The sequence below is a fragment of the Haliaeetus leucocephalus genome, unplaced genomic scaffold (assembly GCF_000737465.1).
Source record: "Haliaeetus leucocephalus isolate CR32 unplaced genomic scaffold, Haliaeetus_leucocephalus-4.0 Scaffold197, whole genome shotgun sequence".
NCBI lineage: Eukaryota > Metazoa > Chordata > Aves > Accipitriformes > Accipitridae > Haliaeetus > Haliaeetus leucocephalus.
In genome coordinates this window covers 143,106-154,884 of record NW_010972633.1, presented here as the reverse complement: position 1 = coordinate 154,884, position 11,779 = coordinate 143,106, and the positions used below count along the sequence as shown (strand labels likewise).

Sequence of the window (11,779 nt, the reverse complement as noted above, 5' to 3'; positions counted from 1 at the left end):
GCGGTGGTGGCGGTGGTGGTGGCGGTGGCGGCCGCCGCGCCTCCCCATGGCGAAGAAAACCTACGACCTGCTCTTCAAGCTGCTCCTCATCGGGGACTCGGGGGTCGGCAAGACCTGCGTGCTCTTCCGCTTCTCCGACGATGCCTTCAACACCACCTTCATCTCCACCATCGGTCAGTGCCCCCCCCTGGTCCGTCCGTCCGTCCCGGGGGGTCCCTGCCCCCGGGCTCACCCTCGGCCGGGTCCCCTCCAGCACGTCCCCCCTCCCCCCCCATCCTTTTCCCGCTCTGGTGGGGTCCTGCAGCCTTCCCCTTCCCCCCCCCGGGGGGCTGCACCCCCGCTCTCCGCTTTGCCTCGCAGCTTTTGGTCATGTTTTCCTCTCTTGCGTCAGCTCCCCGCGTCCGAGTGTCCCCGAGGGTCCCGAGGGACCCCCTGTCCACACCCTTTCGCCTCCTTGCTCTCGCTGTCGACACGAAATCCTCGGAGAGCCGGCCGCCCTGGTCACACCCGACACCGGCTTCGCCTCTGCTGCAGGGAGGAATGGTTTGGTTTCTGTCCGCAGTTGAGCGCAGCAGTTTTCTCCGCCGTTGGTGACCCTGAGCGACCCTCTCCTTCCCTTCCTTGGGGGTTGCGTTGGCAGCTTGTCCCCCGCATCCTCGGCCAGCTAACAGCGAGAGCCCACCTGGCTCCTTCCGTCAGCGGTTAATCTCTAGCCCCCTGCACGCAGGAGGGCGATGGGATTGCCATCCCTGCACTGTATCTTCACCGCTATTGATGTGGCTTAGCAGAAATGATTACACTTGTGGGTGGGGTCTGTTTTCTCACCCAACAAAGCTGTCCTTCCCTCCTCCGGGAGTGAGCCGCCAGGCTTCTGGCAAAGCTGACTTTAGCCCTTCATTGGTGTGCAGCTCCTGACTAAGGTAGTTTCTTTGACATCGCGAAGGAGACCTGTTTGTTTTCCTTAGGCTTTTCCTCTCTCTGTGCTGTAAGGCAAGCCTTGTACCTAACAACCTTTCTCCCTAGGTTTATCAGAGAGTTTTGCTTTTCTTCTCCTGAATGCTGTCTCGTTTTGCAGATGAAGAGTTCAGGTTAGCAGCTTCTAATCTTCCTGGTGACTGACTCTGGCAATTTAAGAGAATTCATGCTTCTACTCTTTCTTGCAGTACCCAGTGGTGTAACGTGTGCAGATACCTACCGTGCATCTGGAAAAAAGAAAATCTTTTTGGGGGGTGGCTTTTTGTGCTTGATATAAATCCCTTAAATGATTGGCCGTACAGCTGTTCGCCAAGGGTGGGAGAACATACAGTATCAGTGTAAACTGTAGTGCTGGGTGTAAGTACATGCCCATATACTTCCTCATCGGTGTTGAAACGTCACCCCCAAAATTGCAGCTACGACTACAAGGCATACAAAGATGCTCTTAAGCAAGCCTCAGGTACTTGGAAGTGAAAGAAAGTATATTTGGGGGACAACTAAGTGTCAAGACACAGTTGTTGCCTAAAAGCTCTTTGGGCCTGAGCTCAGGGTTTTGCTTAATTGTTTTGAGGGGGCTGTGTGTCTGACAGTCACTTTATCTTGTCTCTTAACATCACATACCTTGACTACTGAAGGCTGTATTTATTTTGCTGCTGTGGCCATAGTGCAATTCTGTGCTGCTTGGCTAATTCTTGCCTGTATTACATGGCGTTTGTTGCTTTCTGAGTTTGCTGGGAAGGTTTATTTCAATTCTCAAAGTTAAAAGTAGTCAGTGTCTTAGTTAAGAAGTCAGCGGATATATGGTGGCTCTTGCTCCAGAGAACCTGTGCTTTTAGTGATCAGTGATGTTTAGTAATTAGTATTAGTTCTTAGTCTAACGGCAGTTTTTGAGCATTCAAGCAGAGTATCATCAGGTTTAGTAGCAAGTGTGCACGTGCAGAGCTTGGAAGCATTTCTGAACACTCAAACCAATTTAGACCAGTAGGTATTTGTTTCTGGAGAAGTTGTTTGTAGTGCATCTACACCGGAAGACAAACAAGTTTTATTTCCTAGGTTCTGAACTAAATGCCTAGGTACGGTGGCTGTGAACACCGCTTGATTACTGGTTGGTGTGTCAGGCTTGCGTCTTCACGGTGGGATTTAGCAGATTTTGGGGGTATGAAGGGGTTTCCTGTGTGGTGCTGAATTCCAGGTGCTTACGTGCACAAAGATGGCTTAAATGTATTGATTCCTTAGTTCTTCTGTAAGTGTTTAATGAGGAAACCTGCTGGGAAGGTGTCCTGTGCAAGCAGTGTCAGTGGAAAGGGAAACTGTACATTAGCGCCTTTAAAAAGCAGCCCATCTGTGAAGGAAGAATCTTGAACTGGGTTAAAACACCTGTCCGCTTAATTGTTCTCTGCATTATTACAAAGCGACTGAGTTATCTCAACTTACCACTAGTAACTATGGTTTTTAGACTTTCTCAGGTTTTCCTCTGCTGCAGCAGTGATGGCAGCAATGGCAATCCAGGAACGTAACACGGAGCCTGGAAAGGTGCTTTGCCTGGTGGTACCTGCTGGTGATAAATTCCCCTGCAGCAGCTGCACAACTTGGGCTGGTTTTGTAGCCGGAAGAGGAGAGTTTCAGGAAAAACCTCAGATGGAGTCTTTGACCTGTAGCAACAAGGAAATACTATTTCCAAAGCACTTGTGTACACAGTTGATGACATTGAAGGTGACTTGCTTATTGGCCAAATCTCTCCTTATATTTAAAAAAATAATACTTGGTAACTTGTTAACTCTGATTCATGCTTTTGTGTTTACACTGAGCTCCACCAAGAACCTGAGATAGTCAAGCACATAAAATGTGCGGTAGTACTGTTGGCTGTAAGCAGGGACTGGTTCAGTCTTTCTAGTCTTTATAGGAAAAGATGGGTCTCAAAGAATATTGAAACTAGCCTGTGTATATAAAAGACAAACAGGGGGAAGTGTTTTAAAACCAAAGGTTTGTCTGCATATGTAAGTGCAGCTACAATAATAATGCATTTCTACTTAACGTTAGTAACTTATATTCACTTACTTTCATCCTTACACATTTTAAGGACTGATGAAGCATGATCTGTGATGGCAGTTTGGATATAATTTGCTATACGTGTAATTTGGTATACTCTCTTTAACATTTGACTTGGAAGCGCTTTGATCTAATATTTCCTGCTAAAACAGCAGTTAAGCTTTTGGATGTGATGAGGTGCATGTGTGAATGATTTCATTACCCTGTCTAGAGGTACTATAAATAATCCAGATGGCTCTTCTGCAAGAATCCCTAAGTCATCGTAACCTCCCTACAGAGAGCAGGGGCCTTGTCCTCAAATGCTATGTTGCTGTTTCCAGGCAGAAAGGGAATAAATTTTAGAAGACTTGGTCTATCACAAACCATTTTTAATTTTAATAACTCTTCAGTAATTCTCTGGTGCAAAAATCATGTTTATGGTATCTCTTTTTTGGAGAAATTGTGGTGACTTTTCAGTTGTGCTCTACAGATACTCTACAGTTGGGTCAGGCCTGTCAGTGGTAGCTGTTCCTCTGGGCAGTGGTGTTGCTCCCTGGTGCTCCTAAGCACTGAGTACTGGAGGCTTCTCTTAAATGGACTGCTGCCTCGTCTGCCCTCTCTCCAAACACTGCTAATTTTAGTACTTTCTCTTCTGCCATTCATGCTACCAGCAGCTTTTCTTTATTTTTAACATTAAAAGTGTTAGTGTAAGTAGCTTCCAGTCAGTGTATAATTGAGATCTTAATTTTCTTTAGTAATTTTTTTATTGGTATTCAATGTGTCAAGTTAATGACAGCTTGAAGTGAACCATTGAAAAATGATCTGTCAGAGCTCTGGGGGCATGCTTTGTGAAGGTGTTCAGGGTCAGCAGGTGAAGCGCTGGCCTTTGGTGCCTGGGCATAAGCAGGTAGGGAGGGCTGTTCTTGCAGGGATGTCCGTCTAAAAATTTGAATGTCAAACCTGAACTCAAGCATGTAATTGCTATTGTTTGACTAAGTAAAATGCAAATTAAGATGAGTCACAAAAAATGTTTTCCCATGAAGTCTGACTACCTCTAGTAATGTGCTCAAGAGAACAAAGTGTATGTAATTATTGTGAGATTCCCTCTAAATGCTACTGATGTAGGTAAAGCTTTCATGGATCTTAACCCACACTGAAGATACATTTGTGTTCTGTATTTCTGGTCTTTGCTCACGCTGTCTGCAACTCTACAAATACAAAGAGAAGGAGAGAAAGCAGTATGAGTGTGCAAAACTGTATTGTTTTAAATGCAAAGGTATATGAAAACTACTCTCTGAGGAAATCCTTTTTTTTCTCAGGTTTTTTATTTCTTTGGCCTTTATTAGAAGTGACTTTGAGTTGCTAAGCTCTTGCTTTGGAATCATTGCATATTGATACATTTAAGCAGTGAAATTTTTAAAAAATAAGTCCTCAGATATCAAAAATAGTAAATATAACAAGTTTCTTCATACATCTTATGAGAATTTGTTTGCCCATGATTGTGATGTATTAATATTGGAAAGGAAGGAGTCCTAGACAGAGAATGGGGAAAAACTTGATCGACTGTGGGAAAACAAACTAGGCAGAAATTATGTTTTGAACTGTGAAAATTCTTTTGGCTGTATGATAGTTGCAGTGAAGTTTGAAAAACAAGTAGTTTCTGGGGTTCAAAAAAAGAGTGTTACTACAGCAGTTGAAAGTACTGGATTGCTTTTTCCTTAATATTCCTTTTTTGTCTCATACCTATAGCTTGTCGGCTTGTTGGAGCAGCAGACAACTTTGAGTTTTGTTTGTATTGTGCCCAGGCTGTGGGTTGAGTCTGTATCTGACTCCTGGCATGGAGCAGGTGAATTAGAAAAAAAACCAAAACAAACCTAAACCAACAAAAATCCCACCCCAACTCCTATTCAGTCATTTCCATGAAATCATCAGGCAGCAAGAGATGCAAAAATCATTTCTACATATAGGTAATTGAGCTGTAGAACTTTCTGTCATGGGAAGTTTTGGAGGGCAAAATATAAATCAGTTCAGAATGAAAGTAGAAAATTGAAGTGGATCCATTGGTGGCTGTTGGACATGATGCTCTGGATGCCATCTCGAGCTTGTGAATCCCCTCAGCTCTTGGTTGCTGGAGGTTGAACAAGTATTTTTTGGCCTGGAGAGAGTAGTTCTCCTCACCTCTGTCTGCTTGGGACACCCAGTGGAGGGGTTACAGAGTTAATTGGACTTATGGTGTGATTCAGTATGATTGAGGGTGTTTTGGTTTTTGTTAATCTAGGGCCGTGGACAATGAGCAGCAGTTTTGCTTGTGCATGCCTCGCAGCAGTGATGAGAAGCGTGTGGTTGGCTGTATGGTGAAGAGCTGAGGAGCTGAGCTGGCTGGAAACTTTTTAACATAGCAATTTTTTCAGCTGAGCTGGATCAGTTTCCTGATCTGGCTTCTTATGTTACCACATAAATCTGTACTGGCAGAGTGCATAGGGCATCTGGGGACATGGAAGCACTGGAATAGGTGACACTTGTACTGAAAATTCACTTTTAGGGTTGCAGTGCCACGATACAAAGGGCTTGGCAGCAGCGCCAGTGCCTAGTGTTCCCTTCTCCCTGCCCCTAGTATGAAGCAAACCCTAAACTGGGCTTGCTCCTCTCCCTGTGCTGCTGCTGTCACTGCCTCAGGGCAAAAACAGTTGGTGAAGGGTGAGAACGCTGCTGAACTCCTTACTCAGACACATACCTGTGTGGTGGCAGCACAGGACACGTAACCCTGCTGCTCCTTTTTCTGTTTGTTCTTGCACTGACATGCTATTTATGTTCAATTGAAACTAATAGGCAGCTGTTACCTAAATGTGCTAAGTACGATCAGAAGATGTGGAGACGAATGGGAAGGAGTGTGCGGAGGAGGTTGGCTGCTCCAATTAAGCCAGCGCTGTGTCCAGGAGGAAACGGAACTGTCACTTCAACAATAAGTGGCGAAGATAAAGAGTGGATGAAGTCGCTAACATTTTCTAGGGTAAAGTGTGTTTCGGATTCAGAGCGCAGGCCTGTAGCTTCTTGTGACAGGCTGTCCGTATAATCCGTGGTCTGCTCTTGAATTTTACAAGACCAAATGAAATGCCTGTTGATGTTGGCAGAAAACTTGCCCAGGAACTGCTAAGCAGGGATACAGCCTTCATTTTAAGAAACCGAGAGCTATTTTTTAGTGCCTTGAGTGATAAGCACAACTGGGGGTGCAGAGAAGTGATATCCTCTTGACTTCTTGATTTACCCCTTTCGAAAAAAAATCTGTTACTCCCCTTTCTTTATCCTGAGAAAATGCGTAATCTGATCTACCCTGAAAGTTAATATTGATATTTAATTAGAGAATCGGTTGAGAGTATCCTAATTTGAAGGTTTTTTTTTAGGTTGTGCTAAGCAGATGTTGCTGCCTTTAGTCCAGTGGTGCTGGGGGGGGGGGTTTGTCTTGGCAGGCCGTGCTCGCTGTACCTGCTCTTGGCAGCCCTCGTGAGCAGGGTGTGGGCTGCTTCCACTGTTCAGGTGGCAACAGCTTGTTCTTGTGCTTCTCCTTTCTGGAGCTGTCGAAAGGCAGCATGTTCTTGCTTGTTAGTGGAGGAAGAGCTGGAGAATCTCGGGAAGGATGGTGTCTGGGAATGGGCTGCTCCTGACAGGAAACTTCATCCCACCTGGGGTTGAGAAATGCCCAGGAAAGACATTGGATGAGAGCAGGTTGCATGGATTCCCCTGGCAGTGGCAGCCAGTGCCTGTTTTGCTATGTGACCTTCTGATGACATGTGGAGAAGGGTTTCAGCTGGTGCTGGTTTTGTGTAACCCTTGTGAGGGGGTAAGGTACTTCAGAAATGCTTTGTGAAAAATGAGCTTGTCAAATTCCCGGTGCTGTGGGAATTCCCTGTCTGGTCCTGAGGAGACAGGAAAGAGACCAGAGCTGCTGCTGCAAGTTGTCTTGAATGTTTAGTGTTTCAGTACAACTTAACTGTGTGGGTTTTTCTTTTCTGTGTGGGTTTAACTAGAAGTCTTGTGTGGGTTTAACTAGAAGCCTCTGCATGTTTTTGTTCTTTTCTGTAGCTAAAACATCTCAAGGCTCATCTTTCCCACTGGGATTGTGACTGTTTTATACTGCTAACCTAGAGAAATATCTATTTGTGTCTCACATTTCCAAAATCTGACTTAATGCTCCTTGAGAGAGGCCTGCTTGCTTGATTCCATTAAGTATGGAATACCTACACTGACATCCATACCTGTACAGCTTTTTCCTCAAGGATGCTTTTCAAACTGATGTTCTTTCATATTTGGACTAATGATTAGCTCTACAGGTACCAGATACGCTGAAGCAGTTGTTGGACTGGGAGGAGTGCTGGAAACAGTCTCTTCCCGATAACGTGGGTCTGGTGTGTTGTGCTGCTTCATGTACTGGGAGTTCCTTTAGTGCTGCAGTCCAACAGGGCTGTGATCAACGTCATCCTCGGTGGGAGGCTGTCTTGGCCCAAGATCTGAGCTTCAGAACTCTTAAAAGACATGGTTACAAAGGTGGGTAGTACTGTCATAACTTCAGGTGTTTACCCGTTTTAGGTCAGGGTATGGTACCGCTTACTTGCCTGTTCTTTGATTTATGAGACAATCAGAAGGTTCATTAAAGCTGGTCTTGTCAAGTTGTCTCATCTGTGGCTTATGAGATCAAACTTTTGTGTCTGTTTCATGGCAACATTCACTGAACAACAGTATGTGCCTGGTCCCGAGTAAAAAGTTATTCTGCCCTCTGAGATGGTTATGTCTTAACTTGGTCTCACCAGCATTTTAGTCTCTTAAAGGTGATTTTACATTTTACTTCAGATGTTCAGTTATTAACTTCAGGCGTCTGGACATATGAATTAACCTATTGATGTCTGATGTATTCATGTGCTAAGTGTCATCTCTCCTGCCCTTCTAACCATAGGCATGTTACCTGTTCTTCCTCACCACCAAATCTCACTGGCAGCTGACTTCCCTGTAGGTAACTAACTTAATTGCACTTCTCAAACTATTTTACTATTGTGGGTCTATAGTAAATGTCTGAATTTTGAAAATTAAAAGAAGTTGAAAATGTTGGAAGCAGCATCTAGATGTTTCCAGTTCCTTAGGTAGCAATCTTAATTTCACACCTTCCAAGGCTTGCTGCAGTCTGCATCTTATCCTCTTTCCGTCCTTTTCTGAAATGGGATTCCTCTAGCATAACTAGCTGGTTAAAAGCTGAACTGTCAGCATGGGCTAGCTGTTGAGGCTCCTTCTGTAATTGGGGCGAAGGAAAGTAAGAAACTCATCCATCTGAACATGGCAGTATGTACGCATGCCTCTCTGTCACTGTAGAGGAAGCTTAGATGTGTAGCTTAAATAAAGCTGTCTAATTGTTGGTTAAATGAATCCCGCCAACACTTCTGTTTTATTAAGCATACTGTGAGATGCTTTCATCTCAACATAACTTTTTGATCTTGCCAGTAAACAACAAATTTTTTTTTTTTAGCTACTCAAGTTTCTGGCAAAAAACAAAGATAACTACTGGCTAGTTCTTTGGGTTTTGTACTTAATGTTGGTATGTCTAGGATGGTGTGGACCAGAAATGTGAGTTCTCTGGAAAAATCTGGTGCTTTTCATTCCTACTTCAGTGAGCGGGACTGGTGAACAGAAGTGCTGGTGGTTTGCATGGAAGAGGGGCTCAGAAACTCCACCTACAACAGTGTTAGATTGCTAGTGTCTGCTTGGTCATGGTGGCTGTGTGCCACAGTTCATGCGTCCCAGCGTGCTTGAGGCCTTGAACCATCCAGAGAACCAGGAGGACGCAGCTGCCCAGGTTCGGGTCCTGGGCATTTGCTGCGGTGCTGCCTGAGGCTGCTGCTGAGGGCAAGAAGCAGTGGACACAAGTCACAACAGGGCAAACTTGACCTGGGTATTAGGAAAAAATTGATGAAGGTGGTATGTGACTGGAATGGAAATGCAGAGAAATGATGGGATTGCTGTCCTTGGGGGTTGTTAAAGTATTTCTACAAGAGACCCCAGGCAACCTGAGTTAATGTGGCTCTGCTGTGGGGTGTTAGAAGCACAAGCTCCATGCTCCACAGCCTACCTTAGTCTTGCTATTGGTCCTGGCTGCCAGGACAGGATCTGGTTTGGGGATCCAAATTCCCAGTGTGTGACAGAGCTGCTGCTGGATCTGATCAAAAGCACTACAGTTTGGAGAGACTCCTGCTGGAAGTCTCCTTTTGATCCTTCAGAGCATTAGATAATGGCCACCAGCTTTGTAAAGGGCTTCTAACAAAGTAGTTTCTTAAGAGGTAGAAGAAACAACTGATAAAGAAGGCATGTGATGTCTTGCTCAGAGCAAGTTCAGGTGTTCCTCATCTAGCTTTTGCAGGAGCTTCAGCACTGCTGCTGAGCTCAGAGCAGGTGCCTCTTTAGTCAGAGTTGCTGTCAGCATTGTGGTTTCTCACCCTGTAACTTACAGTGCTGCTGGCCCCGCTATTGGTGAAACTTTTCTTTAACCTCAGTTCTTTCTGTGTAAATCCTGATGTCATTTTCTAACATAGTCCCTTTCAATGTTGTAGTTGAGTGCTTTGTTGCAGAATATATGTGGGATACAGAGAGCTAGGGCAGGTCCTTTGCTGAGGCAGGATGGCTGACTGTGTGACCACTCCTGGCTCCCTTCAGTGCAAAGGGAAATGGGTTTATTCCATGAGAATTGAAACTGGGAGTCTCTGTGGTTGCCTTGTGAGTGAGCATCTATTCTGATCTTGAGGCGCAACGCCTTTTCACTGGAGTTGAGACTTGGCAAGGTGCTAGCTTGAGGCTTTTTTCTTCTTGCAGATGAGGTGTAGCTAACCTTGTTGCAGCATACAGCAAACTAAAGAATCCAAACAAGTCTTACAGCCTCCAATGCTGCTTTGGGAGAGGCCAACATTTTGGGGTAGCAATGACTTCTGATTCTAGGTGTGTTGTGTGACATTCTTCCAGTTTTTTCCACCCTTTCAAAGGTACATAATTCCTGTTTCTCAGGCTCTTTCTATGAGTTCAATTTGAGTGTCACAGTATCAGTAATAGCTAAAAAAGGTGATGAAACTTAGCGATAAATGTGATGCTTCTGAGCAATGTTGTAGCAATAGGCTTTTTTTTTACTTCAAGCTTTTTTTCCTGCTAATTAGCTTGACAACACCGCCATTCATCTTCTCACTTGCAGGAGAACGTAGAGGTTGGGTAGAAGCATCTGGTGTTAATAATACTTGATCTCCTCCAAGAGTAGGGAGTTGGAGGAACTTTCATGGTCACGCTGTGCCATATAGCTCGGGGTGTGGAAATTGTCCTACAAATTCCTAGAAGTAGGAGTAAACCAAAGATAAGTGCCTGCTGCCGTGCTGTGCTTTGACTCTGTGAACTCTCTGTGTTTCTTGATGCTGAAGGGTTAATAAATTAAAGCTTTTTGTGAAACTTAGGTATTGTATAAGCTGATATTCAGTAAATGAAAACTTAAATATGTATTGAATTGTACTGATGCAAGCAATGGAGCTTCAAAGTTGAACGTACTATATGTAGCACTAGAAACAATGCCATTCTCTGGAGTCTCTGTACGAAATATAGGTGTGTCCTTAACCACCAATTCTGTATTGAAAATTTTACACAGAAGGGGCTGGGTCACAGCTTATCTCCAACCCTCTTGTAAGCGCAAACAATGCTTAGATAGCATCTTAGACTGCAGTGCTTCGTGCTGGAGTAATGTCAGTGCATATCTAATGCCAGCAATGACAAAACTTGCTCCTGTGGTGTAGTCTAGTCACTAGCTTGACTTCGGATACTTTCATAAATAATGGTAATACTTTCTGTTTGTAATGAAAGAAACCTAGTTTTCCAGCAATAAGTAGTCAATTACAACCACATGCATTCTTTTCAGTAAGTTGGAAAAGGCAGCTTGCAGACTGTTTCACCAGAGAAGACACGTAAAAGTCCAAGTGCAGTAACTACCTGTCCTCATAAAGCTGCATTGACTTTGAAATACTTCAGACATACTGTAAAGTGTGTAAAGCATGACAAGCTTTCATTTCTCAAATATTGATAGGGACTGCATCATGCAAACAAATGTCAAAATCTGTTTGGAAACAATTGGAGAATCTCTGACTCCTCAGTTTTGCTGTTAGAAGTTTGAAATCCTTGTACCTGTGAGGGTGTTTCAGTGTATTTCTTGTCTTTCATCTGCTGGTGTGGCTGAAACTAATCAAATGTAGGTCAGTGGGTTCAGCTGAGAGTGTAAGTTCCAGCAAGTTGTCTGGTCTGAAAACGTTAAGTGATGGTCTCTCCTTCCTTTCTTCGGTAGTTCTAGCAGTAAGGAGTTTTAATTATTGAAACAAGAAGTAACTGATCTAAGTTTCTGCACTGCAGTAAGTCATTGTTACAGAAGCTGGGAAGGCAGAGAGCTTCTGGGCTCCTCTTGAGCTTCCAACTAACTATAACAGGTTGACTGGCTGAATCTTTTTAATGACCTCTAAGACACAGTACTTGCCTCTTTGGTAAAGCTAGTGCTGTTCCTGAATGAGTCTCCTTCCCTTCATTTATGTATTACCTGTCTTGTCAAGCTGCTGAGTATAAATCAACCAGGGTAAGTGTTAACTTGAATTTTATTTTTATGTAATTTGAGGACAAAATTACTGTTACAGCAAGTAGTGACAAATTTCCTGTTTCATAAATAGAAGCAGTTTATGTGAAACCAGATTCACGTAGCATATTTTCTAGCTAACAAATATAG

The 11,779-nt window shown here is 44.0% G+C and overlaps 1 protein-coding gene across 1 annotated transcript in view; it reads left to right on the top strand.

Moving 5' to 3' along the window:
• Positions 1–6: 6 nt before the first annotated feature.
• RAB10 (RAB10, member RAS oncogene family) overlaps positions 7–11,779 on the top strand; it is a 44,194-nt gene continuing 32,421 nt past the window's right edge. Inside the window, exon 1 of the mRNA XM_010565872.1 lies at positions 7–173. Coding sequence (XP_010564174.1) covers positions 47–173 — 127 coding nt within the window. The 5' untranslated portion in view covers positions 7–46. The remainder of the gene's footprint in view (positions 174–11,779) is intronic.